The 26,843-nt window shown below is 43.0% G+C and overlaps 1 protein-coding gene across 1 annotated transcript; it reads left to right on the top strand.

Moving 5' to 3' along the window:
* On the top strand, positions 1-24,067 carry LOC115153632 (stonin-1; the record flags this gene model as incomplete). Its single annotated transcript, XM_029699270.1, has 17 exons — positions 1-981; positions 1,084-1,281; positions 1,610-1,750; positions 1,910-2,429; positions 2,790-2,992; positions 10,364-10,465; positions 11,036-11,165; positions 11,567-11,616; positions 11,699-11,896; positions 18,850-18,943; positions 19,210-19,481; positions 19,565-19,837; positions 20,102-20,269; positions 20,521-20,629; positions 20,915-21,057; positions 21,947-22,036; positions 23,468-24,067. Coding segments are annotated over 17 exons (3,780 nt in total), but the record flags the coding sequence as incomplete, so codon positions are not given.
* Between the last annotated feature and the right edge of the window lie 2,776 nt (positions 24,068-26,843).

Below are 26,843 nucleotides of genomic sequence, written 5' to 3'. Positions count from 1 at the left end.
ACAGTCCCCCGTCCCAATGGCCTAAAGCTGGTACTGCCCCAAGTGGGAGATCCATCCTGGAGCTTCAGCAGTTCCCTTGAATTCAGCTCCCCTCCAATGCACTTTAACATCAATGGAAGTTCCTGTGTGCCCTGCAACACTCCTCTCTGCACGCCGGTAAGGGAGGCTCCTCCTAGCAGTGCATTACCTTTCCATTGCAGGTCCTGCGATCAGCACGACTTCTTCCATAGTTTCTCTAGTTCCTCCTCTGCCACCGTGCATTCTTCTTCTCCCCCAGGCCTAGACCAGGCCACCCACACAGGCACCACCCCACATCCCCAGAGTGACATCTCTGTCTCCGATGGTCCCGGTCCCTTCCCCTCCTTCCAGGGGGACCCGGGACATTTCAACCCATTCTGGGAGGGGGCTGGTGAGCATAGCATGGACTCTGGGAGCTCCTCTTCCGACTCTGAGGGTGGAGGTTCTAGTCTGCCTCGCTTCTTCATCCAGCCGAAAGACAGCAACGATCCTCCTCGACCAGACCACCTCCAGAGCTCCTACTCCTACATCTGCCACAAGCTGGAGGGCCTGCGGGCTGAGGAAGACAACGATACCGAGGAAGGAGTAGGGATGGATAGAGGGGGGAGGAGAGGAGTAAGAGACAGGGAGGACGTCAGGGAGGGACCATCAGCTGCCTTTGTCTCTCACAGTCTGTTCCGTAGCGAGAAGAGAGACGGCTGGTCTTTAATGCTGAGGATCCCGGAGAAGAAAAACCGAATGTCGTCCCGACAGTGGGGCCCCATTTACCTGCGTCTGCTGTCTGGAGGGGTGCTCCAGATGTACTATGAGAAAGGACTGGAGAAGCCCTTCAAAGAGTTCCAGCTGCAGCCTCACTGCAGGTTGTCAGATCTCAAGCTGGAGAGCAACAGAGAGCCTCGTAAGATCCAGACAGTGAAGGTGGAGCATGTGTCTTACACAGAGAAGAAGCGCTACCACCACAAGGTAAGAGGGCATTTTACATTTTTTTTATCACGTTTAAAAAAAAACATGTTTTTAGCTTGGCGTTTAATCAACAATCCACAATGCATAAAATTTGATTGGAAGCTGGAGGTGTCCCACGAGGCTGAGGTGGAGCAGCTGCTGAAATTTGGAACCACGGAATACGGCGACATGGAGGATCTGTTAGAGACCATGGAGGAGGAGATTCTTAGGCTGACTCCGCCCCTGTCGCAAAAACGGCACTACGAGGAACAGGAGATGACACTGCAGATCACAGACCGCCTCTGGGTGCAGCTGGACAAGGTACATTTACTTCTTCTTTCACTATCATACAACTACCGTAAGATAGCACACACAGTCTCTTCAGGAAATGTACCTAGTAGTTAGTGTAGTTCATTGGTATTTCAGCGTTATTACAGGTCGTTATTAAAAACTCATGAATTACTTGCTGTTACTTATTATATAAAAATTGAGAGCCTAAATAAGAAGGTTATACATTTCTATGAATGTCTTTTGCTAAAATCATTCACAAAAATGACTCCTTACCGCCTGTTTTTGACATATTGCATGCTCCTTGGGGATCCTTTTTTGCCACACGACCTCTGACTAAAATCTTAAAATACATTTTAAGGACGGTGTGGTGATGGATCGGGCAGCCATGACGAGGATCCACTGCCTGGCGTTCCTCAACGGACCAGGGGAGTGTTTCCTGGCTCTCAACGACCTAGGGCTCCTCCGCTTCGACGCCAGCTACGGCTCTGGCTCTGAGGAGGTTGGGTGTTCGTTTCTTAACACACATATCAACACAAACATACAATTTAACTTGCATATCAAAAGAGAACACAATTAGTAGAAGTATCAGGATGACACAAAAAGGTTGACTTAGGTCTATTTCAATTGTGGTCCTTTAATTTTCATTGTGGTCTTTCAGGACGACCTCCTTGAGGGCTGGATGGAGATCAGTGACTGCCACTTCCACAAGTGCATCAATGACTTGGAGTTCCACAGGTCCCGGCTGCTCAAGTTCTCTCCTCCGGACGCCTGTAGAGTAGAACTGATGCGCTACAAGACGTTAGCCCTGGGATGTACTAACCTACCGTTCTCCGTCAAAGCCGTGGTGACTGTCCAAGGGGCCTACGTGGAACTCCAAGCCTTTCTCAACATGTCAGCCGCCTTCCCGTCATTTACCGGAGTGTCGGAGACTGAGCCGCTCTGCGAGAACGTTCTGATCCGTGTGCCGGTACCGGTGGACTGGGTGAAGGTGTCACGCACTGTGACGTTGCTACGACGGAAGTCCCTGACGGCCAGGATAAATCGGAACGCGTGTCTGGGGACAGACAGTGCTGTTGAGTCACAGCCGGTCATGCAGGTTACCGTGGGGACAGTCAAGTATGAGAATGTGTACTCGGCCATGGTGTGGAGGATCGACAGACTGCCTGCTAAGAACATGGGTAAGGACTAAGAGGAAGAGTCTGGTTGTCTTTGATGATCGATTGATGATGGTCTATTGATAATCCCTTTTTGTATGGAATGCTGGCTTATTCTGATTTGGCTTTATTTTACATGTTACATTTACCGAAACATGTTTCAATATAGGCTATGTTAAAATGTAACTTATGTTCCCTAATCAGTTTAGCTGAAATACATAAACTCTTTATAGTATTATGGTTTGTTAAACTACAGCTTGGCTAAATAAATACTAAATCCCGTTGTTTGCATTGTGCCAGATGGAGACCTGTATCTTTCAGATTCTGCTCATAGTGCTCTTCCAAGTGGTAGAAACTACACAATCTCCCTTTTCCCTCTCCCAGCAGTAGAAAATCCCCATACCTTATCCTGTAAATTAGAGCTTGGTTCAGATCAGGAGATCCCCACTGACTGGTATCCGTTTGTCACGATGGAGTGTGAGATGGTGGGGGCCGTGGTCTCACAGACCAGAGTGACGTCACTGGGCACAGACAGTGACGTTCAGCCTCAGAAACATGTCACCAGCCGGACCCACTATCATTGTCAGGTAAGGGCTGAGATATTATTATATTCGATAACAAGTTTAATATCTATAATGTTTTGTATATATAATGCTGTTTAATATCTATAATGCTGTTGTTGATCTTATTTTTGTTTGTTTCTATTTTGCTCTATTTTTGTTAGTTCCAAAGCAGAATCATGATTTGCGACTTATTAGGGGAACTGGGTATATATTTCATCCAACACAAAATATTGTCTGATAAAGCGTAGTTATTACTGTGACACCAGCTGACAAGGTTGGTCCAATACTGTCGTCTAGTAAACTCTTCTATTGTTGTCCTGCTCTACTGGGCACACACTGGTTGAATCAACGTTGTTTCCACGTCATGTCAATCAAATGATGTTGAACCAACGTTGAATAGATGTTGAATTGACATCTGTGTATTCCATAATGAAACTATACCATATTGGTCTGTCCTTTTTATAGGTGGAAATTGAGAAGAAGTGGATTGAGACAGAAGCACAGGGGCAATCAGGCTGCACACCACAGTAGTGATCTAGTAGTCTCACATTACCATACTTCCAAGTCTCGTTCATCGTGAGGAAGCCTTCGAATCAAGACTATGCACAGGATGCCTTGATACAAGGACATCTTTAAAAGTGACATAACCTACATGTGGCTGATGAACACTTGTTTTTATATTGTGTGTTCTTTATGGGCTCCTGAGTGGCGCAGCGGTCTAAGGCACTGCGTTTCAATCGGCGACGTCACTCGCTCTGAGACTTGAAGTAGGGTTTCCCCTTGCGTTGCAAGGGCCGCGGCTTTTGTGGCGCGATGGGTAACGATGCTTCGTGGGGTGTCAGTTGTTGATGTGTGCAAGGGTCCCTGGTTCGAGCCCGGGTTGGGGCGAAGAGAGGGACGGAACTTACACTGTTACATTGGTGCCGTGACCCGGATCATTGGTTGCTGCGGAAAAGGAGGAGGTCAAAAGGGGGGTGAGTGTAACCGATGTGAAATGGCTAGTTAGTTAGCGGTGGTGCGTGCTAATAGCGTTTCAATCGGCGACGTCACTCGCTCTGAGACTTGAAGTAGGGTTTCCCCTTGCGTTGCAAGGGCCGCGGCTTTTGTGGCGCGATGGGTAACGATGCTTCGTGGGGTGTCAGTTGTTGATGTGTGCAAGGGTCCCTGGTTCGAGCCCGGGTTGGGGCGAAGAGAGGGACGGAACCTACCCTGTTACATAAGGAGTTGGCAAGAGAGCAGAAACAGACTGGCAGCCAGGCTAGGTGTAACCTATATTGAGGAATCGAAGTAGGCTACAAAAAACAAATATATTATTACTGGAGGAATGAAGAACCCAACACACAGCCCTACCATCACAATGCACTTTACAGTTCTCTCAGAAGATTATTCATTGACAGGAGGTTGCAGAAGCTCTTTATAAAAGAGGAAATACCTTGCAGACATTTAACACACTCACAGGGCCAGTTTCCCAGTCACAGATTAGGCTAAACCTTGTCCTGGACTAAAAAGCACTTTCAATGGAGGTTCTCATTGAGATTGCTTTACAAATCAATTTTTATTGGTCACATACACGTGTTTAGCAGATGTTATTGCATGTGTAGCGAAATGCTTGTGCTTCTAGCTCCGACAGTGCAGTAATATTTTCGAATCCAAGATGGCGTAGCAGTTCAGACGTCCTGTCGTGTCCCGTGTATATATATATATATTTACATATTTTTTCTTCACTTATCTTTTTACATTTTTTTTTATTCTAAATACTCAACCTCAAAGCACTCTCCTGCAACCCGCCTCATCAATTTAAAAAAAAAAAAAAAAAGTATTATTTACCTCATCTGAATTCCACGACAGAAGCTAGCCAGAGGTTAGCCATTTTCACTGGCTAACGTTGAAGTTCAGCTAGCTACGGTTAGCTGTCCTCAGCTATCCATTAGCTCGAAAAGCTATCGCCAGTTTTTGTACAGCGCGACTCAGACCAGAGCATATCGGACCTATTCTCTCTCCTTTCCTCGATTTCTACCGCAGGCTCTGGACATTTACACCTGGATCTTGCAGCTAACTAGCTGCTACCTGAGTGACTATTGGCAACGTCGGTCTCGGAATTAACACACACTATTACGGAGCTAGCTAGCTAGCCAGCTGAAGAATTCCGTCAGCCACTCGTGGGCTACTCCTGAGCTAGCCAGCTGAAGTGTCTCCTGGGCTACAACTCACCTATCCTGACCCGTTTTACTGCCGATGCGGAGCCCCATTGGGTCTTCACGACTGGATCACCGACGTTATCTGCCCGAGGGAGTTGTCCAACTGGCCCCTCCGTCGCGACGTAACCTGATCGCCCATCTGCGGCCAGCTAATCGTTAGCTGTCTTTTCGGCTGCGATCTGAATAGGTCTGTCGGACACTTTTCTTGGGCCACTATAACTAACTATTTTGCCAACTTGGACAGGTCCCCCCTTCCACACGGAACCCCACTAACCCACAGACGGAAACGCACGAGGCGGCTAAAAACAGACCTCCCTCCCATCTTCCACCAGCTTGCTACCTATGGCCCGGCTAGCTGTCTGATTCTCACTGGACCCTCTGATCACTCGGCTAAGCATGCCTCTCCTTAATGTCAATATGCCTTGTCCATTGCTGTTCTGGTTAGTGTTTATTGGCTTATTTCACTGTAGAGTCTCTAGCCCTGCTCTTTATACCTTATCCAACCTCTCAGTTCCTCCACCCACACATGCTATGACATCTTCTGGTTTCAATGATATTTCTAGAGACAATATCTCTCTCATAATCACTAAATGCCTAGGTTTACCTCCTCTGTACTCACATCCCACCATACCTTTGTCTGTACATTATACCTTGAAGCTATTTTATCGCCCCCAGATACCTGCTCCTTTTTCTCTCTATTCTGGACGTCACAGACGACCAATTCTTATAGCTTTTAGCCGTACCCTCATACTTATCCTTCTCTGCTCCGCTGGGGATGTAGAGGTGAATCCAGGCCCTTCAGTGCCTGGCTCCACACCTACTCCCCAGGCGCTCTCTTTTGATGACTTCTGTAACCGTAATAGCCTTGGTTTCATGCATGTTAACATTAGAAGCCTCCTCCCTAAGTTTGTTTTATTCACTGCTTTAGCACACTCTGCAAACCCGGATGTCCTAGCTGTGTCTGAATCTTGGCTTAGGAAGTCCACCAAAAACTGTGAAATCTTCATCCCTAACTACAACGTTTTCAGACAAGATAGAACGACCAAAGGGGGCGGTGTTGCAATCTACTGCAGAGATAGCTTGCAGAGTTCTGTCCTGCTATCCAGGTCTGTACCCAAACAATTTGAACTTCTACTTTTAAAAATCCACCTCTCCAAAAACAAGTCTCTCACCGTTGCCGCCTGCTATAGACCCCCCTCGGCCCCTAGCTGTGCTCTGGACACCATATGTGAACTGATTGCCCCCCATCTATCTTCAGAGCTCGTGCTACTAGGCGACCTAAACTGGGACATGCTTAACACCCCAGCCATTCTACAATCCAAGCTTGATGCCCTCAATCTCACACAAATTATTAATGAACACACCAGGTACAACCCCAAAGCCGCAAACACTGGCACCCTCATAGATATCATCCTAACCAATGTGCCCTCTAATTACACCTCTGCTGTTTTCAACCAAGATCTCAGCGATCACTGCCTCATTGCCTGCACCCGTAATGGGTCAGCGGTCAAACGACCTCCACTCATCACTGTCAAACGCTCCCTGAAACATTTCAACGAGCAAGCCTTTCTAATCGACCTGGCCCTGGTATCCTGGAAGGATATTGACCTCATCCCGTCAGTAGAGGATGCCTGGTTATTTTTTTAAAATGCCTTCCTCTCCATCTTAAATAAGCATGCCCCTTTCAAGAAATTTAGAACCAGGAACAGATATAGCCCTTGGTTCTCCCCAGACCTGACTGCCCTTAACCAACACAAAAATATCCTGTGGCGTTCTGCATTAGTATCGAACTGCCCCCGCGATATGCAACTTTTTAGGGAAGTTAGAAACCAATACACACAGGCAGTTAGAAACGCCAAGGCTAGCTTTTTCAAACAGAAATTTGCTTCGTGCAACTCCAACTCTAAAAAGTTCTGGGACATTGTAAAGTCCATGGAGAATAAGAACACCTCCTCCCAACTGCCCACTGCACTGAGGATAGGAAACTCTGTCACCACCGATAAGCCCACTATAATTGAGAATTTCAATAAGCATTTTTCTACGGCTGGCCATGCTTTCCACCTAACTACCCCTACTGCATTCAACAGCACTGCACCCCCCACAGCTACTCGCCCAAGCCTCCCCCATTTCTCCTTCTCCCAAATCCATTCAGCTGATGTTCTGAAAGAGCTGCAAAATCTGGACCCCTACAAATCAGCTGGGCTTGACAATCTGGACCCTTTCTTTCTAAAATTATCTGCCGAAATTATTGCAACCCCTATTACTAGCCTGTTCAACCTCTCTTTCGTGTCGTCTGAGATTCCCATAGATTGGAAAGCAGCTGCTGTCATCCCCCTCTTCAAAGGAGGTGACACTCTTGACCCAAGTTGCTACAGACCTATATCCATCCTACCCTGCCTTTCTAAGGTCTTCGAAAGCCAAGTCAACAAACAGATTACCGACTATTTTGAAAGCCACCGCACCCTCTCCGCTATGCAATCTGGTTTCAGAGCTGGTCATGGGTGCACCTCAGCCACGCTCAAGGTCCTAAACGACATCGTAACCGCCATCGATAAGAAACATTACTGTGCTGCCGTATTCATTGACCTGGCCAAAGCTTTTGACTCTGTTAATCACCACATCCTCATCGGCAGACTTAGTAGCCTTGGTTTCTCAAACGATTGCGTCGCCTGGTTCACCAACTACTTCTCTGACAGAGTTCAGTGTGTCAAATCGGAGGGCCTACTGTCTGGACCTCTGGCAGTCTCTATGGGGGTACCACAGGGTTCAATTCTTGGGCCAACTCTTTTCTCTGTATACATAAATGATGTCGCTCTTGCTGCTGGTGAATCTCTGATCCACCTCTACGCAGACGACACCATTCTGTATACTTCTGGCCCTTCTTTGGACACTGTGTTAACAACCCTCCAGACGAGCTTCAATGCCATTCAACTCTCCTTCCGTGGTCTCCAACTGCTCCTAAACACAAGTAAAACTAAATGCATGCTCTTCAACCGATCGCTGCCTGCACCTGCCCGCCCATCCAGCATAACTTCTCTGGACGGTTCTAACTTAGAATTTGTGGACAACTACAAATACCTAGGTGTCTGGTTAGACTGTAAACTCTCCTTCCAGACTCACATCAATCATCTCCAATCCAAAGTGAAATCTAGAATTGGCTTCCTATTTCGCAACAAAGCATCCTTCACTCATGCTGCCAAACATACCCTCGTAAAACTGACCATCCTACCAATCCTCGACTTCGGCGATGTCATTTACAAAATAGCCTCCAATACCCTACTCAACAAGCTGGATGCAGTCTATCACAGTGCCATCCGTTTTGTCACCAAAGCCCCATATACAACCCACCACTGCGACCTGTATGCTCTCGTTGGCTGGCCTTCACTTCATCATCGTCGCCAAACACATTGGCTCCAGGTCATCTACAAGACCCTGCTAGGTAAAGTCCCCCCTTATCTCCGCTCACTGGTCACCATAGCAGCACCCACCTGTAGCACGCGCTCCAGCAGGTATATCTCTCTGGTCACCCCTAAAGCCAACTCCTCCTTTGGTCGTCTCTCCTTCCAGTTCTCAGCTGCCAATGATTGGAACGAACTACAAAAATCTCTAAAACTGGAAACACTTATCTCCCTCACTAGCTTTAAGCACCAGCTGTCAGAGCAGCTCACAGATCTCTGCACCTGTACATAGCCCATCTTTAATTGAGCCCAAACTACTACCTTTTCCCCTACTGTATTTATTTATTTTATTTATTTTGCTCCTTTGCACCATATTATTTATATTTTAACTTTTAACTTTCTTCAAACTACAAATCTACCATTCCAGTGTTTTTTCTTGCCATACTTTATTTACTTTGCCACCATGGCATTTTTTTTGCCTTTACCTCCATTATCTCACATCATTTGCTCACATTGTATATAGTCTTATTTTTTTCTACTGCATCATTGATTGTATGTTGTTTTACTCCATGTGTAACTCTGTGTTTTTGTATGTTGTCGAACTGCTTTGCTTTATCTTGGCCAGGTCGCAATTGTAAATGAGAACTTGTTCTCAACTTGCCTACCTGGTTAAATAAAGGTGAAATAAAATAAATAAAATAAAATAAATAAAATAAATAAAAATATCTAACAAGTAATATCGAACAATTACACAACATATACACACAAATCTAGTAAGGGAATAGAATTAAGAATATACAAATATATGGACGAGCAATGTCAGAGCAGCATAGAATAAGATACAGTAGAATAGGATACAGTATATACATATGAGATGGGTAATGCAAGATTGGTTGTTAGTCCAGGACAAGGCTCAATCTGTCTGAGAAACTGCCCCATAGTGTTTAGGCTTATTTCCAAAAACTACTTGGAATGTATTTTCAATTTTAAGGAAAAATTGGGTAATTATATAAAATGTTGATCGCCTAATTTGTTGTTTAGCTAGCTAACCATGGCCTTTTTGCACAGCTAAGCATGTAAACTCTCATCTCTTATTTTCCCATAGGTCAATATCATTGAAGTATGGTTATGTAATCCTAGAGATGCAGGAATTGTCTGCACTCACATATAAAACTATATAACAAAATGCATTGTATGTATGTGTATTTGACTTCAGTGCTAGTTATAAATAAAACAAATTTAATACATTTGCATTTTATGCATGCGTTTGTGAGAAGGGGGAGGGGTTCAACAAATGTAGAGGTCAAAGGTCACACCTGTGTTGGAGTCGACAGCCTGCAATTTGAAGTAGCTAGCTGTTTTTAGTTATTTAAACCAAGGTCTGCTATATCAATGTCCACTTAGGAAAGAACGACCAAAACCACAGATCTGTTAATATTGAAATAGAAAATTCCTGTCAATATTTTCTGTTTGTCTGCTAGCTAACGTTAGCTATTTTGTTTACCTCGCGCTAGCTAGCGAGACCAAGGCATCCGATCATCTTAGACCCTCGAAATGCTATCAAATTCAAGTCATGTGGTAAGGAGCAAGTTGCCCATAAACGGATCTTTATGTTGTTGTTTTGGTTACTTAGTAACTTGGTAATGTGTCTCGACATAGCCATGTCACTAACTTGATTGCCAAACTGTCAATTAACCAAATAACTAGTTCTTAATGCTAGCTAACTTGGCTTCATACTGTTCACTAGCTAACTAATGATCCTTCGTGCTTCCTTGTATCCTCCTTGAAAACCCCTCCAGCCGAAGCTCTACCTGTCCATCATAGATGATGTGATTGAGAGCATGCGGGAGGTGTTTCTGGATGAAGGACTGGAGGACCGTGTTCTTGATGACCTGAGACAGGTGAGTGGGACTTTACGTGGATCAAGGATTTTTATAAGCACGATCCGGCAGACGCCGGCAGATGGCGATATCGACTCAATATCGCCAGCCTTTGTGGTACTTCTCCCCGTTCTTCTATCTGACGTTAGTCCTCCCTGACTGGAATGACTTCACTTTGTTACACACAGTGGACTTAACTGCCTGCCCTCTTCACTGTGGCTCAGTTGGTAGAGCATGGTGTTTGCAACGCCAGGGTTGTGGGTTCGATTCCCACGGGGGGCCAGTACAAAAAAAAAAATGCATGGAATGAAAATGTATGAAATGTATACATTCACTACTGTAAGTCGCTCTGGGTAAGCGTGTCTGCTAAATGACTAAAAATGTAAATGTAAAAATGTAATTCACAAAAAATAACTGCATTTGTGACTTATATAAATACTGCAGAATATACGGTATCACATTGAAGTGATGAAATCAAGAAAAGAGCATAGGCCCTACTGCAGTAATACTGCTGTGTAACTGGAACTGCAATCATATTTGGTATGGCTTATGTCAAATCAACTAACTAGCAAACCAACATTTAATCTGTAGCTCTGGGAGTCAAAGATTCTGCAGTCTAAAGCAGTGGATGGCTTGGCCCTCATGAAGAACACCATCAACTCATCCAACTTTGTGCTGCAGCTCCCTCCAAACTATGGACAGACTTTTACAAAACCTGCAGGTAATACGTTGGTAATATTTTTATGTCCAAGGGTACTTCCCAATTATCTCTCCTTCCTCCCAAAGTGTGCACTTGTTCACTTCCCTTCACTGGAAATGAATGATAAAGGAAATATGGTGGAAACTCCCTCCATGCCTCCACCAATCCAACGCTTTTAGATTTGTTGGAAGAAGTGTAAGAGTGTAAACTTCAGGAACATTAGATATTATTGGGACGCACCCAAAGACTTCAACGCACCGCACCCCTTGCTTTCTAAGCCTATTTCACAAATCAATGAGTTGATCCACCATATCGGGTAATTGTTGCATTTTCTACAGTGTGAGTTAATCAGGCCAATTGATTATTGCATGCAGATCGCTACGTATTTAATTGATTAGCCTAATCATTCCTTTCATCCCCAGCCTCTATGGTGATCCCTGCAGGTCAACACGTCCAGAGTTTCACTGCTAAGGCAAGTTACACAAAACTGTCGTACCTTTTATGTACTTCACTTTTTGTTGTGCAGTGCATAATATCTGCAAACCGCTGTTTAGAAGAATGGTCTACTGGCAGCCTGTAGACGAGGGGGCCTACTGGCAGCCTGTAGACGAGGGGGCCTACTGGCAGCCTGTAGACGAGGGGGCCTACTGGCAGCCTGTAGACGAGGGGGCCTACTGGCAGCCTGTAGACGAGGGGGACTACTGGCAGCCTGTAGACGAGACATTTTAGTCCTTGCAACTCAAGCTAGCAAGGTACGACAACCACATATCACTGGCATAGTATGTAAAACTTCCTTGAAATATGTGTATAATGGGGCCTCCCGAGTGGCGCAGCGGTATAAGGCACTGCATCGCAGTGCTAGAGGTGTCACTACAGATCCGGGTTCGATCCCGGGCTGTGTCGCAGCTGGCAGCAACCGGGAGATCCGTGAGGCGGTGCACAATTGTGCAAAAAAAATTTGTATTATGTTGGCACCAAAACCTGATTGATATGCCAAGTTGTCGGCACCAATGATCAGAGCCAGGCCGGCAGCAGTGATCAACACCAATGATTGTTTTGAGGCAATAAGTAAGTTGTTTTAAGAGGATTGTTTTTACAATTACATACCGTATCGATATCTAGCGTTCACCTGGTCAGTCTGTCATGGTGTTCCTAATGTTTTGTACCCTCGGTGTATATCTGCACACCTGATGAGGCTCCCGAGTGGCACAGTGGTCTTAAGGCATTGCATCTCAGTGCTAGAGGCATCACTACAGACACCCTGGTTTGAATCCAGGCTGCATCACAATCGAACGTGATTGGGAGTCCCATAGGGCGGCGCACAATTGGCCCAGCGTCGTCCGGGTTTGGCCCGTGTATGGCGTCATTGTTAAATAAGTCTGACTTGCCTAGTTAAATTAAGGTAAAAAAAAATAAATATGCAGAATGTTTTCTCATGAGTATTAGACAGCCTCTAGTTTCCTAGGACTTAGGCCTGAACCCAGGACTCTCAGGAAAACAGTGCCCAGTGTTACTGACATTGACATGTCGAGCGTCTGCTAAATGACTTAAATGTAAATGTAAACCCAGCAGTCCCATTATTTGTGTAAGAGCAGAGGTCAAGAAGATTTTTAGTTATTTTCGTGGCTTTCTTTTGCGAATGACTATGAATTAAGACATATTTCCTGAAACTACTTGTCAATACTACGCATCATATTAAGGTGTGGGACATTCATTGTTTCACAAGAAATAACTAGCAGGTCTATTACGCTCCAGCAGCTGGAATTTGTCCGTCCACCATTCACCAGTGGGAACATGGTGGCTCTTAGCACCAGACGACAGAAAGAGCTGGCCGACACTATCCGGGAGATTGTTTGTGTGGAGTTTACCTCTGCCCTCGACTTACCATTTTAAAACCGGTAAATTAATCATTGGCACTGCTAAAGTGGATACCTATTCAACCGAAGTAGAAAATCTGGAGAACAGTCAATCTGACAGAGGTGTGATTCCGTGACCTGGAAAGTGCAAGCTAAATTGGAAGGGATAATTCAACTCTTAAAAGAAAAAACGCAATTACTTAAGTCATTCCTGTAAATTCTATGTGTGGGTCACAGGACTTGAAACTGGTGTGGAAGCGGGCAACCCAACGTCCTTCATGAGCAATCTTTTCTATGAACTGTTCAGGAAAGAGAAGCTGGCTTTTTTGCCATTGATTAACATTGTGGGTTAACTCCTCAATGGCTCTCACTGTATACGGATCCATGGCTTTGAAGTCAAGTAGTGAATTGTTCACCTTGCAACAGCATCTGGGGGTCTGACCTATGCAGGGAAGAGGATCAGCATCTACCCAGACCTCAGTGCCGAACTGCTGAAACAGAGGGAGACCTACAATGAGGTGAGATCCCAGCTACTCGAGCTCTCAAGCTAAACTTGAGATGCGGCTTCATCCACCTGACAAAACTAATCTTGACCTTAGAACACACCACACATGTTTTCCACTGCCAAGGAAGCTCAATACATCTTGGAGAAGCACATCAAACTAAACACACGGGGACAAGCCAACTAATGGAACCGCATGACTGGCTCATTGTGCATGGATAGAATACCTGAATAATCATGCAGCCTAGCCTATGCCTATGATATTGCCTATGGTTCAAGACATTTACACAGTGCTAACACCATGCCAATTAATGTGTAGTCATTAGGCTTGCATATGTCATCTTTTTGTTCATGTTCATTCGCTTTTCTTCATTGCCCACCCTTCCGGTCCAGTCTGCTAACTTCGTTACCCACCCTTAATGGTGCAGCAGGTAGCCTAGTGGTTAGAGCGTTGGACTAGTAACTGAAAGGTTGCAAGATCGAATCCCCGAGCTGACAAGGTAAAAATCTGTCGTTCTGCCCCTGAACAAGGCAGTTAACCCACTGTTCCTAGGCCGTCATTGAAAATAAGAATTTGTTCGTAACTGACTTGCCTAGTTAAATAAAGGGCAAATAAAAAATAATAATAAAATGGTCCGCCCGCTAGCTTCGTTACCCACCCTTACTCGTCTGTGATAATGCACGGCCTCATGTTGCAAAGATTTGTACACAATTCCTGGAAGCTGAAAATGTCCCAGTTCAGGGCCTGCATAAACACCAGACATGTCACCCGTTGAGCATGTTTGGGATGCTCTGGATCAATGTATTCGACAGTGTTCCAGTTCCCGCCAATGTCCAGCAACTTCGCACAGCCATTTTTTAAAAAGGTATCTGTGACCAGCAGATGCATATCTGTATTTCTAGTCATGTGTAATCCATAAATTAGGGCCTAATAAAAAATGTTTCAATTGACTGATTTCCTTATTTGAACTGTAAGTTGTTTATATACTTTTATGCTTGCATTTATTTTTCTGTGTATAAACAACTTTTGGAAAGCAGAGATAATCATTTAAAAAGGTCTGGTCCACCGATCTAAGTGAATCTGAACAACCCTTTAACTGGAACAGAATATGGAAAGATAATACTTTGGTATCCCAACCATCAATTTATACATTTTTTTTATTTATTTATTTATTTATTTCACCTTTATTTAACCAGGTAGGCAAGTTGAGAACAAGTTCTCATTTACAATTGCAACCTGGCCAAGATAAAGCAAAGCAGTTCGACAACATACAACAACACAGAGTTACACATGGAGTAAACAACATACAGTCAATAATACAGTAGAAAAAATAAGACTATATACAATGTGAGCAAATGATGTGAGATAAGGGAGGTAAAGGCAAAAAAATGCCATGGTGGCGAAGTAAATTAAGTATAGCAAGAAAAACATTGGAATGGTAGATTTGTAGTTTGAAGAAAGTTCAAAGTTCAAATATAAATAATATGGTGCAAAGGAGCAAAATAAATAAATACAGTAAATTAAGTTTGTTCAGACTGTATTTAACACACACGTTTTTATATGAAATGGGGGGGCTAAAAACCAACCTGTTGCTAGGCGGGGTGGAATTTTTTTTTTTCCATTTGGGGGTTTGGACTAGAGGTCGACCGATTTTATGATTTTTCAACACTGATACCGATAATTGGAGGACCGGAAAAAGCCGATGCTGAAAGAAAAAACATTATTTTTTTGTAATAATGACAATTACAACAATACTGAATGAACACTTATTTTAACTTAAAGTGGTGTAAAATAGTTGATTGTTTGAGAAAATTGAATTGTGGTATTTTAGTAGTTTTTGTATTTCGCGCCATGCGATCCCATTGGCTGTTGGCTAGGGGTCCCGCTGGCGGAACAGGGTTCCGCTGGCGGAACGCCTAGATGCAAGAGATTATTAATATAATACATCAATAAAATCAATTTAGCCTCAAATAAATAATGAAACATGTTCAATTTGATTTAAATAATGCAAAAACAAAGTGTTGGAGAAGAAAGTAAAAGTGCAATATGTGCCATGTAAAAAAGCTAACGTTTAAGTTCCTTGCTCAGAACATGAGAACATATGAAAGCTGGTGGTTCCTTTTAACATGAGTCTTCAATATTCCCAAGTAAGATGTTTTAGGTTGTAGGAATTATAGGACTATTTCTCTCTATACGATTTGTATTTCATATACCTTTGACTATTGGATGTTCTTATAGGCACTTTAGTATTGCCAGTGTAACAGTATAGCTTCCGTCCCTCTCCTCGCTCCTACCTGGGCTCGAACCAGGAACACACCGACAACAGCCACCCTCGAAGCAGCCTTATCCATGCAGAGCAAGGGGAACAACTACTCCAAGTCTCAGAGCGAGTGACGTTTGAAACGCTATTAGCGTGCACCCGCTAACTAGCTAGCCATTTCACATCGGTTACAACAGCCTAATCTTGGGAGTTGACAGGCTTGAAGTCATAAACAGCGCAATGCATTGCGAAGGGCTGTTTGAATGAATGCTAACGAGCCTGCTGCTGCCTACCATCGCTCAGTCAGACTGCTCTATCAAATCATAGACTTAATTATAACATAATAACACACAGAAATACGAGCCTTAGGTCATTAATATGGTCGAATCCGGAAACTATCATCTCAAACAAACGTTTTTCCTTTCAGTGAAATACGGAACCGTTCCCTATTTTATCTAACGGGTGGCATCCCTAAGTCTAAATATTCCTGTTACATTGCACAACCTTCAATTTTATGTCATAATTACTTAAATTTCTGGCAAATTAGTTCGCAACGAGCCAGGCGGCCCATGTTGCCCATACCCTGACTCAGCATGCAATGAACGCAAGAGCAGTGACACAATTTCACCTGCTTAATATTGCCTGCTAACCTGGATTTCTTTTAGCTAAATATGCAGGTTTAAAAATATATACTTCTGTGTTTTGATTTTAAGAAAGGCATTGATGTTTATGGTTAGGTACAGTCGTGCAACGATTGTGCTTTTTTTGCAACTGCACTTTTGTTAAATCAGCCCCCGTTTGGCGATGTCGGCTGTCTTTGTTAGGAAGAAATAGTCTTCACAGTTCTCAACGAGCCAGGTGGCCCAAACTGCTGCATATACCCTGACTCTGTTTGCAAGAGAAGTGACGCATTTTCCCTAGTTAAAATAAATTCATGTTAGCAGGCAAGATTAACTAAATATTCAGGTTTTAAAAATATATACTTGTGTATTGATTTTAAGAAAGGCATTGATGTTTATGGTTGGAGCAATGTGTACCTAAGCGATTGTATGCAACGCAGGACAGGCTAGATAAACTAGGAATATCATCAACCATGTGTAGTTAATTAGTGATTATGATTGATTGATTGTTTTTGTAAGATAAGTTTAATGCTAGCTAGCAACTTACCTTGGCTTCTTACTGCATTCGCGTAACAGGGAGGCTCCTTGTGGAGTGCAATGTAAAGCAGGTGGTTAGAGCATTGGATTAGTTAACCGTAAGGTTGCAAGATTGAATCCCCGAGCTGACAAGGTAAAAATCTGTCGTTCTGCCCCTGAACAAGGCAGTTAACCCACCGTTCCTAGGCCGTCATTGAAAATAACAATGTGTTCTTAACTGACTTGCCTAGTTAAATAAAGGTCTAAAAAAAATCGGCGTCCAAAAATACCGATTCACGATTTGTTATGAAAACTTGAAATCGGCTCTAATTAATCGGCCCTTCCGATTAATCGGTCGACCTCTAGTTTGGACGGTGATGTTGGGCTGGGGGGAGGATTGGGATGGGGAGCTGGTTGTGACGTCGGGCTTGGGGGGGGGATGGGATGTCAGGGTGGGGGGGGTTTGGGCTGTGGGTGAATGGGGCTGTATCACACAGGATTTTTACAAAATCCTGTGTGATCATTTCTCTATGTACTGTACCAGTCAAAAGTTTGGACACACCTACTCATTCAAGGGTTTTTCTTTATTTTTAGTATTTTCTACATTGTAGAATAATAGTGAATATATCAAAACTATGGAATCAAAAAAGTGTTAAACAAATCAAAATATATTTTAAATTCTTCAAAGAAGCCACCCTTTGCTTTGATGACAGCTTTGCACACTCTAGGCATTCTCTCAACAAGCATCATAAGTTCGCACATATGCTGAACACTTGTTGGCTGCTTTTCCTTCACTCTGCGGTCCAACTCATACCAAACCATTTCAATTGGGTCGAGGTCGGGTGATTTTTGGAGGCCGGATCATCTGATGTAACACTCATTCACTCTCCTTGGACAAAGCCCTTACAGTCTGGAGGTATATGTTTTGGGTCATTGACCTGTTGAAAAACAAATGAGAGTCCCATGAAGCGCAAACCAGATTGGATGGCGTATCACTGTAGAATTCTGTGGTAGCCATGCTGTTTAAGTGTGCCTTGAATTCTAAATAAATCACAGACGGTGTCACCAGCTAAGCACCAACACACCACCTCCTCCATGCTTCACGGTGGAAACCACACATGCGGAGATCATCCGTTCACCTCCTCTGCGTCTCACAAAGACACAGCGGTTGGAGCCAAAAATCTCATTTGGATTCATCAGACCAAAGGACAGATTTCCACCGGTCTAATGTCTATTGCTCGTGTTTCTTGGCCCAAACAGGTCTCTTTAGTAGGGGTTTCTTTGCAGCAATTTGACCATTCACGCAGTCTCTTCTGAACAGTTGATGTGTCTGTTACTTGAACTCTGAAGTATTTTTTGGGGGTTGCAATCTGAGGCTGGTAACTCTAATGAACTTATCCTCTGCAGCAGAGTTAACTCTGGGTCTTCCTTTCCTGTGGCGATCCTCATGAGAGCCAGTTTCATCATAGCGCTTGATGGTTTTTGCGACTGCACTTGAAGAAACGTTCAAAGTTCTTGAAATTTTCTGGATTGACTGACCTTCATGTCTTGAAGTAATGGACTGTCATTTCTCTTTGCTTATTTGAGCTGTTCTTGCCATAGTATGGACTCTTTCATAGTTTTGATGTCTTCACTATTTATTATTCTACAATGTAGAAAATAGTAAAAATAAAGAAACCCTTGAATGAGTAGGTGTGTCAACTTTTGACTTGTACTGTATGTGTTTTGAGTGGCAGTACATGTGGTATAAATTTAAGTGTGTAAATTGACACAAATATTGTAACTGTAACCCCACCCCTCAAATAAAGGAAATAAATGACTGCCTGTTGCATTTATTTGATGTCTTATGTGGGATCTCGCTGCAGTTTCTCTTTTTCTGTGCCGAATACAGTAAGTCATGTCTTTCCTTGAGGGGATCCAATATGTGTAAAGCATCTAATTGTGTTGCAGAACAACGGTGGGACTCTGGCCACCTTCTCTCTTCCTCCCGGGATGACCTACCCAGTCCAGATCCCTGCAGGGGTCACACTGCAGACGGCCTCTGGTAAGAAGGGCCACAGCATGCATAAACCTCCATACACACACACGCATGCGTTTTGACAAACTTCATTTAAAAAGAACATGAATCACTCTCTCTTTGTTTGAACACTTATAATATACACTCCTTTGATGTAGACACTGGTATGGTTCTGGGCAGAATTAATAATATATTAAAATGTGGTGAAGTCCCCATTTGGATACATGGATATGGATACACATTTCTAGAATGGATCCTTTTACTTATCGATTCCTCTCCTCTGCCTCCCTAAGGCCAGCTTTATAAGGTCAATGTCCCAGTGATGGTGACCCAGGCTCCAGCCGGTCATCGCCATCTCCCCCAGGCCCAACCCAGGCAAGGGGTACCTGTAGTGGAGTGGAGAGATCCCAGCTCAGCTTCCCAGCAGTCAGCCACAGTGGTCCCTTCTACTGTCCTAAAGACCATGGCCCTTCCGAAGACCGAACCTTTTTCCCCACGGCATGTGGCTCCTCCCAAAGCTGATCCTCAGACCACAGAGCAGAGGAGCCTGATTCCTCCGGTCCAGGTGAATCACCATCTTGATGTTTTTATTGTAGCACTTTGGGTTTTTCAAATGTGTTTTACAAAAAATGATGTATTATTCCCCAGCCACCTAATGAGAAGCCTGTGCTACCCCAACCTGTGGTCCAGCCCCCAGTTCAGGATAATAATCTCGTTCAGCAGCCACAGGTTCCTTCAGCTCAGGCAGCCTTTTCTGGTCAGACTCCAGTGTCCTTCCAGCGACCAGCCCAACTGCCATCTCACCCCCCAGAGAGCCCCTTCGACAGTGGTGATTTCACTCTGGATGGGATTGATTTTGACAGTCCACAGCCCCTAGACATGAGCCTGTCCTCCGGCTCAGCCCACATGCCAAGCCTTCAGGTAAATAATTCCGCCATATCTTCATAAAACAGTCAACAATCTCATGTTATTACAATGGCAAGGCAGGGTACTGCTATATTTCAGAAGACATAGGCTTACTCATGTGGCATCCTATTCCCTATATACTGCACTGCTTTTGATCATGGCCAATCGGGCGCTATATATATATATATATATATATACACAAAAGGGTGCCATTTGAAAACAAGAGACCTGAGCCAAGGTTCAACATACAGCTTATATAATCATGTCTGATTTACCCAGGTCAAGATGGAGACGACCCTGTCTGAAGGGTCAGGGTTTATGGGTCAGGGGTCAGTGTTCGAGGCCAGTGAGGTGGGGGTAGAGGAGATGGTGAAACAGGAGGATCATGCAGGAGCGGTGGTTGATATGACAACCCACCTGGAGGGTCTACCTGTGGATGCTACCAAGGTAAGACAGGAGATGGCAACTGGGACTCAGGCCCAATCCCAAATCCAATCCCTAGAACCTTGTATATTTGAGAGGATTTCATACTGTAGGTTTAATCAATATGGTGAAATTAGCCACTAACCTGTCAGAGGGCAAGGTGGAGTGTTTGTCATATTGCTAACACCAGTCAAATTCTCTAAGATCTCCATAAGTATTTAGGGCATCTGGTCTCAATTGGTAGTTCATAACACTTCCTGTTCCGTCTTCCACAGCTGGAGATGGCCCTGTTGAAAGACTACAACTACAACGATGCTCTGGCAGACATCATCCAGCTGGATGGACCTGCAGACAGCAGCTCTGACGTGGAGGAGTTGGATGGTGGTGTGTAGCATTGTCAACAATAGTTATGCTAGCCAAGGGAAGTGATTGCTTTGTTAGCTAACGATTGCTGCGTCATTCTAATAGGCTGCGTTTACACAGGCAGCCCAATTCTGATATTTTTTTTCACTAATTGGTCTTTTGACCAATCAGATCCGTTCTGAAAAAGATCTGAAAGATGTGAAAAGAGCTGATGCGATTGGTCAAAAGATCTGAATGGTCTGCCTGTGTAAACACAGCCATAGATGAGTTTGCTGATGCATGAACAAGCTAAGAGTGTGGTTACAGGTGCGATGGGAGAAAATGAGTTCCTAGGCATGATGACTGCAGAGGCTCTCCAGGCCCTACAGGAGGTAGATGGCAGCAGTGATGATGGCATCTCCAGCTCCAGTGGTGACAGTGTGGGGATGGATGAAATCACAGTGGAAGAGGTAAGAAATGGCTATTGAGGAAAAGAGGTGCATCCTGTCCTTTTTGTTTTTCAAAATAACTATTTGGGTCTGGTTACCTGGACACATATCAAGCCTAGTGCTGTCGGGTTACCTGGACACATATCAAGCCTAGTGCTGTCGGGTTACCTGGACACAGATCAAGCCTAGGCCTGGACAAACATGCATTTTAAATGAATCTATTTTGATAAGTCCCGATGCTGTTGAACCTGTACAAAAATCTGTAGATGGTGCTGTTGCATCATTTGACAATAATCACCTAACAGTATTCGGGTCCTGCTATTCCTTATTGGCATGAACAAAACCAGAGATTAACCTTGTTTAAGTCAGTGTGCTGGAGGAGGATGTGAAGTCTGTTGGATGTCTTTGACTGCTGAGCTGCCTCTGACAAGTTGACTCTGCCTCTGACGTTTGTATTTGTATTTATTAGGGATCCCCATAGCAGCTACTCTTCCTGAGGTCCAAACATATTAAAACATGTTGACTGTGCCTCTGACACCTCACCACTATACAGAACTGACATTGACATCTGGGTTGAGGGTGTTTCAGATGGGGAATGCAAGGTTGAACTATGTTCTGCTTGTTCTATAAATCAAAACAACTAAATACCTTAGTAGACATTTTTATCCAAAGCCATAAAGTGTCTGCATTTTCAGTACTTGATCCCACAACCTTGGTGCTAATCATGAGCATCCAGTGTCCCATATAACTCTCTCCCTCTTTATCTCTAACTATCGCTCGGTCGCTCTCTCTCTCTCTTTCTCTCTTACATCTCTCTGTCTCTGCCTCTTTCACTGTCCTCCCTCCTCTTTCTGTCCTCCTCTTTCTGTCCCCTCTTTCTTTCTTCTTTCTCTCTCTCCCTCCCTGATAGGATCCTTTAAACTCTGGGGATGACGTGAGTGAGCAGGACATTCCTGATCTCTTTGACACTGACAATGTGATAGTGTGTCAGTATGATAAGGTATGCTTCAGCTTCCTAGTGTGTCAGTATGATAAGGTATGCTTCAGCTTCCTAGTGTGTCAGTATGATAAGGTATGCTTCAGCTTCCTAGTGTGTCAGTATGATAAGGTATGCTTCAGCTTCCTAGTGTGTCAGTATGATACGGTATGCATCAGCTTCCTAGTGTTGTAAATACGGTATGCTTCAGCTTCCTAGTGGTGTAGATGAGGTATGCCTCAGCTTCCTAGTGGTGTAGATAGAGGATGTTTTATCTTTCATATTGATGGGTGTAACATATATTGATTAAACAATATAAAGATAGAATACAAGCATTGATTTCTGAACCTTTGATTTCTAATGACTTCCTGGTTAAAAACAGATTTCTAATGACTGTATATAGTGTGTGTGTATATGACACACACACACTACCGTTCAAAAGTTTTGGAAATTAAGGCTATTCCATGCGAGACATTGCCAAGAAACTTAAGATCTCGTACAACCCTGTGTACTACTCCCTTCACAGAACAGCGCAAACTGGCTCTAACCAGAATGGAAAGAGGAGTGGGAGGCCCCAGTGCACAACTGAGCAAGAGGACAAGTACATTAGTGTCTAGTTTGAGAAACATATGCCTCACAAATCCTCAACTGGCAGTTTCATTAAATAGTACCCGCAAAACACCAGTCTCAACGTCAACAGTGAAGAGGTGACTCCGGGATGCTGGCCTTCTAAGCAGAGTTCCTCTGTCCAGTGTCTGTGTTCTTTTGCCCATCTTAATCTTTTATTTTTATTGGTCAGTCTGAGATATGGCTTTTACTTTGAAACTCTGCCTAGAAGGCCAGCATCCTGGAGTCACCTCTTCACTGTTGACGTTGAGACTGGTGTTTTGTGGGTACTATTTGAAGGGAGTAGTACACAGCATTGTACGAGATCTTCAGTTTCTTGGCAATTTCTCACATGGAATAACCTTAATTTCTCAGAACAAGAATAGATTAATGAGTTTCAGAAGAAAGTTATTTGTTTCTGTCCATTTTGAGCCTGTAATCGAACCTACAAATGCTGATGCTCCGGATACTCAACTAGTCTAAAGAAAGTAAACTTGGATTAGCTAACACCACATGCCATTGGAACACAGGAGTGATGGTTGCTGATAATGGGCCTCTGTATGCCTATGTAGATATTCCATTAAAAAAATCATTAAAAAATCAAGATGAACAATGTCTACACTGTATTTCTGATCAATTTGATGTTATTTTAATGGACAAAAAAAATGTGCTTTTCTTTCAAAAACAAGGACATTTCTAAGTGACCCCAAACTTTTCAACGGTATTGTGTGTGTGTGTGTGTGTGTGTATTCATTGCTTTTTATACTTTCAAGATGATTGATTGATCAATGTTCATGCTTTCTAATGACTGTGTAGTAATGATATACTGTGTGTTTGTTACCACTTCAGATTCACCGCAGTAAGAACCGGTGGAAGTTCTATCTGAAGGATGGGGTGATGTGTTATGGAGGAAAGGACTATGTCTTCTCTAAGGCTGTCGGCGAGGCAGAGTGGTGACTGGGTTTATGTTATGTTCCAATGTCCATACTAGAATAGTTCACTGAGGCGAAGAGGGGTTTTGTACAATATCTCTTGGGATGCAATGACAGTACAGTCTAAGTAGCGTGCTAGTGTGAATATTGGAACAGAACCTTGGTCTGTATTTCACCCATGTGGATACAGCCTTGACTTAGTCTTAAATGTGTCCAACAAGGTGCATAAAACATGAATATATTGAGAGAATAATATCATTTGAAGTTAATGGGGAAAACCACAGTTGTTCAGTGAGCTAGAAAATACAGGAATCTATACAGGCTTCTAATCTGAAGAAAAATGTCTGGACGAGAAGTAATGTGTCCGTCCCACACGGCAACCTGTTCCCTATATAGTGCACTACTTTTCACCAGCCACCACAGTGCAATAAGGGCTTGTTGAGTTGTTAATTTTGTTTATGTAACTATTTGTTGTGTAATACCATTAAAGGAACACTGAGCACTAAGTTGGTCCAAACGCAGTGCGTAGTCATTTTTAATGATACTTTCTTTATCGTTTATATGTACCTCATTCATGTTATGGTTGCCTGGTCTGAAATGTAAATTCAAATACTTTATTCTGTTTTCACTGACAATGAAATATAAGCATTAATATGAACCCTGCTGTTTAGTTTTTGAAGGTGAATGTACATATAGACTAGGAAAAATTTCACTTCATAGCTATTTTTCCATCCAATTAGCAACAGATTTTCATGTGAAGATTCAAAAATCCTCTTTATGAAATATGCACGTTTTCCCACCAATGGGGTTTCCACCAATATGATTGGTTGTGGATAAAAATCAGTGCGTGATGACAGTGCACACAATGTACATTTCATGTGGTATAAAAATTACCCAATTGTCATACTTGAGTAAAAGTAAAGTTACCTTTTTAATAGAAAATGACTCAAGTGAAAGTCACCCACTAAAATACTACTTGAGAAAAAGTCAAAGTATTTGTTTTTAAATATACTAAAGTATCAAAAGTAATTGTAAAAATATACTTAGGTATAGTATCAAGTGGCTTTTATGGCTTTTATTTATTTTTATTTACGGATAGCCAGGGGCACATTCCAACACTCGGACATCATTTACAAACGAAGCATTTGTGTTTAGTGAGTCTACCAGATCAGAGGCAGTAGGGATGACCAGGGATGTTCTCTTGATTAGTGCGTGAATTATACAATTTTCCTGTCCAAATGTAATTAGTACTTTTGGGTGTCAGAGAAAATGTATGGAGTATAAAGTACATTTTCCTTAGGAATGTAGTGAAGTAAAAGTTGTCAAAAATAAATAGTAAAGTACAGATACACCACTGTAGCCAACAGCTCGCAAATAGTGTAGGCTAGTCTACATGAGATCATGGATAAGAGCGAACATTTTTGTCAAACAGCAGTCAAGCATCGATCATCATGTCACCAGAATAAGACCCTCAATATTTATTGTAAAGGAGCATCAAGATCACCATGCACTTTCACCACCCTGTGAAGTTGATCATAACTTATTTCATCTGTAGCCTAATAAACTGCATGCTTTCCTGAATCGTAGTGGGATGATCACTCACCATATCGTGTGACTCCCAAGTTGATGGTTATTATATCCATATCTGTGCATAAAAACATTTCCACTGCTATTTCTTGCATAATTAATTTTAGAGACAAAGATCCCACAATGTCCAACGAACAAATAATCTGTCTGCATTTAACATTTTTTACTGAAACTTCCTGTATCTTTGACAGCTGTTTTTTTTATACGGTATGACTAACCACATTTTGTTCTAGTTATGTGAGTGATGTTCACAATGCATACATTGGTTTAAATGTTCACAGGTTGGTATTCTGGCCCTACTGGTCAGCATGTTCTCCAGTTAGTTGCCACTGACTTTTCTACAGTAAATGTTCCAGCACACTCACACCTCAAGGGCTGGGCCCATTTTGACATTAGGACACAGAAACACTGCTGTGACTGTCCATGCTGCTCTGTTCTGGACTCTTCTCTGTTTTGGTAGAGTTTGGTTAGTGTAGCTAGCCACATTAGCTTATGAGGTGGATCTAACGTTTCACTGTTAGTGGAACAGGAACACTCATTGGAAGAAACTTGCAGTAAGGAGAAACTCAAATACTACTGAAACTCAACAAACAAACATGGGGAAAATAGACATTGGGTATTATAGTTGGGCTGATTCTTGAATCCCATTATTGTGGCAGTAAAGGGGACTAAAAGGAAAAGGTTATGGGAAATGGATGCTTTACATGTTGTGTCCCAAATGCCACCGTATTCCCTATATAGTGCACTCTTGACCAGGGCCCTATACGGAATAGGTTGCCATTTGGGACATACCTGTCTTTGCATACAGGTTTATGTGATCAAAAATATTAGCTGCTCAGCTTACTTAATTGAAAGCCAAACAGAACATTTAGTCAATAGCAGAAAGTCAATTACATTTTACATTTTAGTCATTTAGCAGACGCTCTTATCCAGAGCGACTTACAGTAAGTGAATGCATACATTTCATACATTTTTCCCCCGTACTTTTTCCCGTAATTTCCATTATGTACAACTCCCAATAAAATATATTATTGAAATTGAGTCAATTCTGGTTAAATTCTCTATGCAACACACATATTCTTGGGATTAGGGCAGAGTCAATCGAGACATCAACTGGGTACAATGCCAGGGAAACATCTCACACACACAGAATTACAAAAATATAGTTTATTACAAGTTTCAATTAAATATAAGGGAAATGCACATGTGAGGACATTACTCTAAGCTACCAATGCACCAGACTTAAGGCAAATACAAACTGGCCTTCCCCTTTAAAATGTACACAAATACAAACTGGCCTTCCCCTATAAAATATACACATGTGCAAACTGACCTTCCCCTTTAAAATGTACACAAATACAAACTGGCCTTCCCCTTTAAAATGTACACAAGGAAAAATACAATACAATACAAGCAATGAAAAGGTTGTGCTATAACTTGTTGGGCTCTAAGCTGCCACACCAAGTTACAAACAATGCACTTTACTTTTTACATTATTAAGCTCAACAACAATACTCTAAAACACGTTCACGCCAAACCGGCATGGCAGCTTGGAGCCCGGCAGCAGCTTCCTCTCCCTGATATGGCCTGCCCAGAGAACTCCATGTCCTTGTCTTTTAAAAAAAATGTTATTTAACCTTTATTTAACTAGGCAAGTCAGTTGAGAACAAATTCTCATTTACAATGATGTAATTTACAATGACGGG

Source organism: Salmo trutta, chromosome 18 (assembly GCF_901001165.1).
Source record: "Salmo trutta chromosome 18, fSalTru1.1, whole genome shotgun sequence".
Lineage (NCBI taxonomy): Eukaryota > Metazoa > Chordata > Actinopteri > Salmoniformes > Salmonidae > Salmo > Salmo trutta.
Note: the sequence above shows the minus strand (reverse complement) of the source record. Positions and strands in the feature narration are given on the sequence as shown.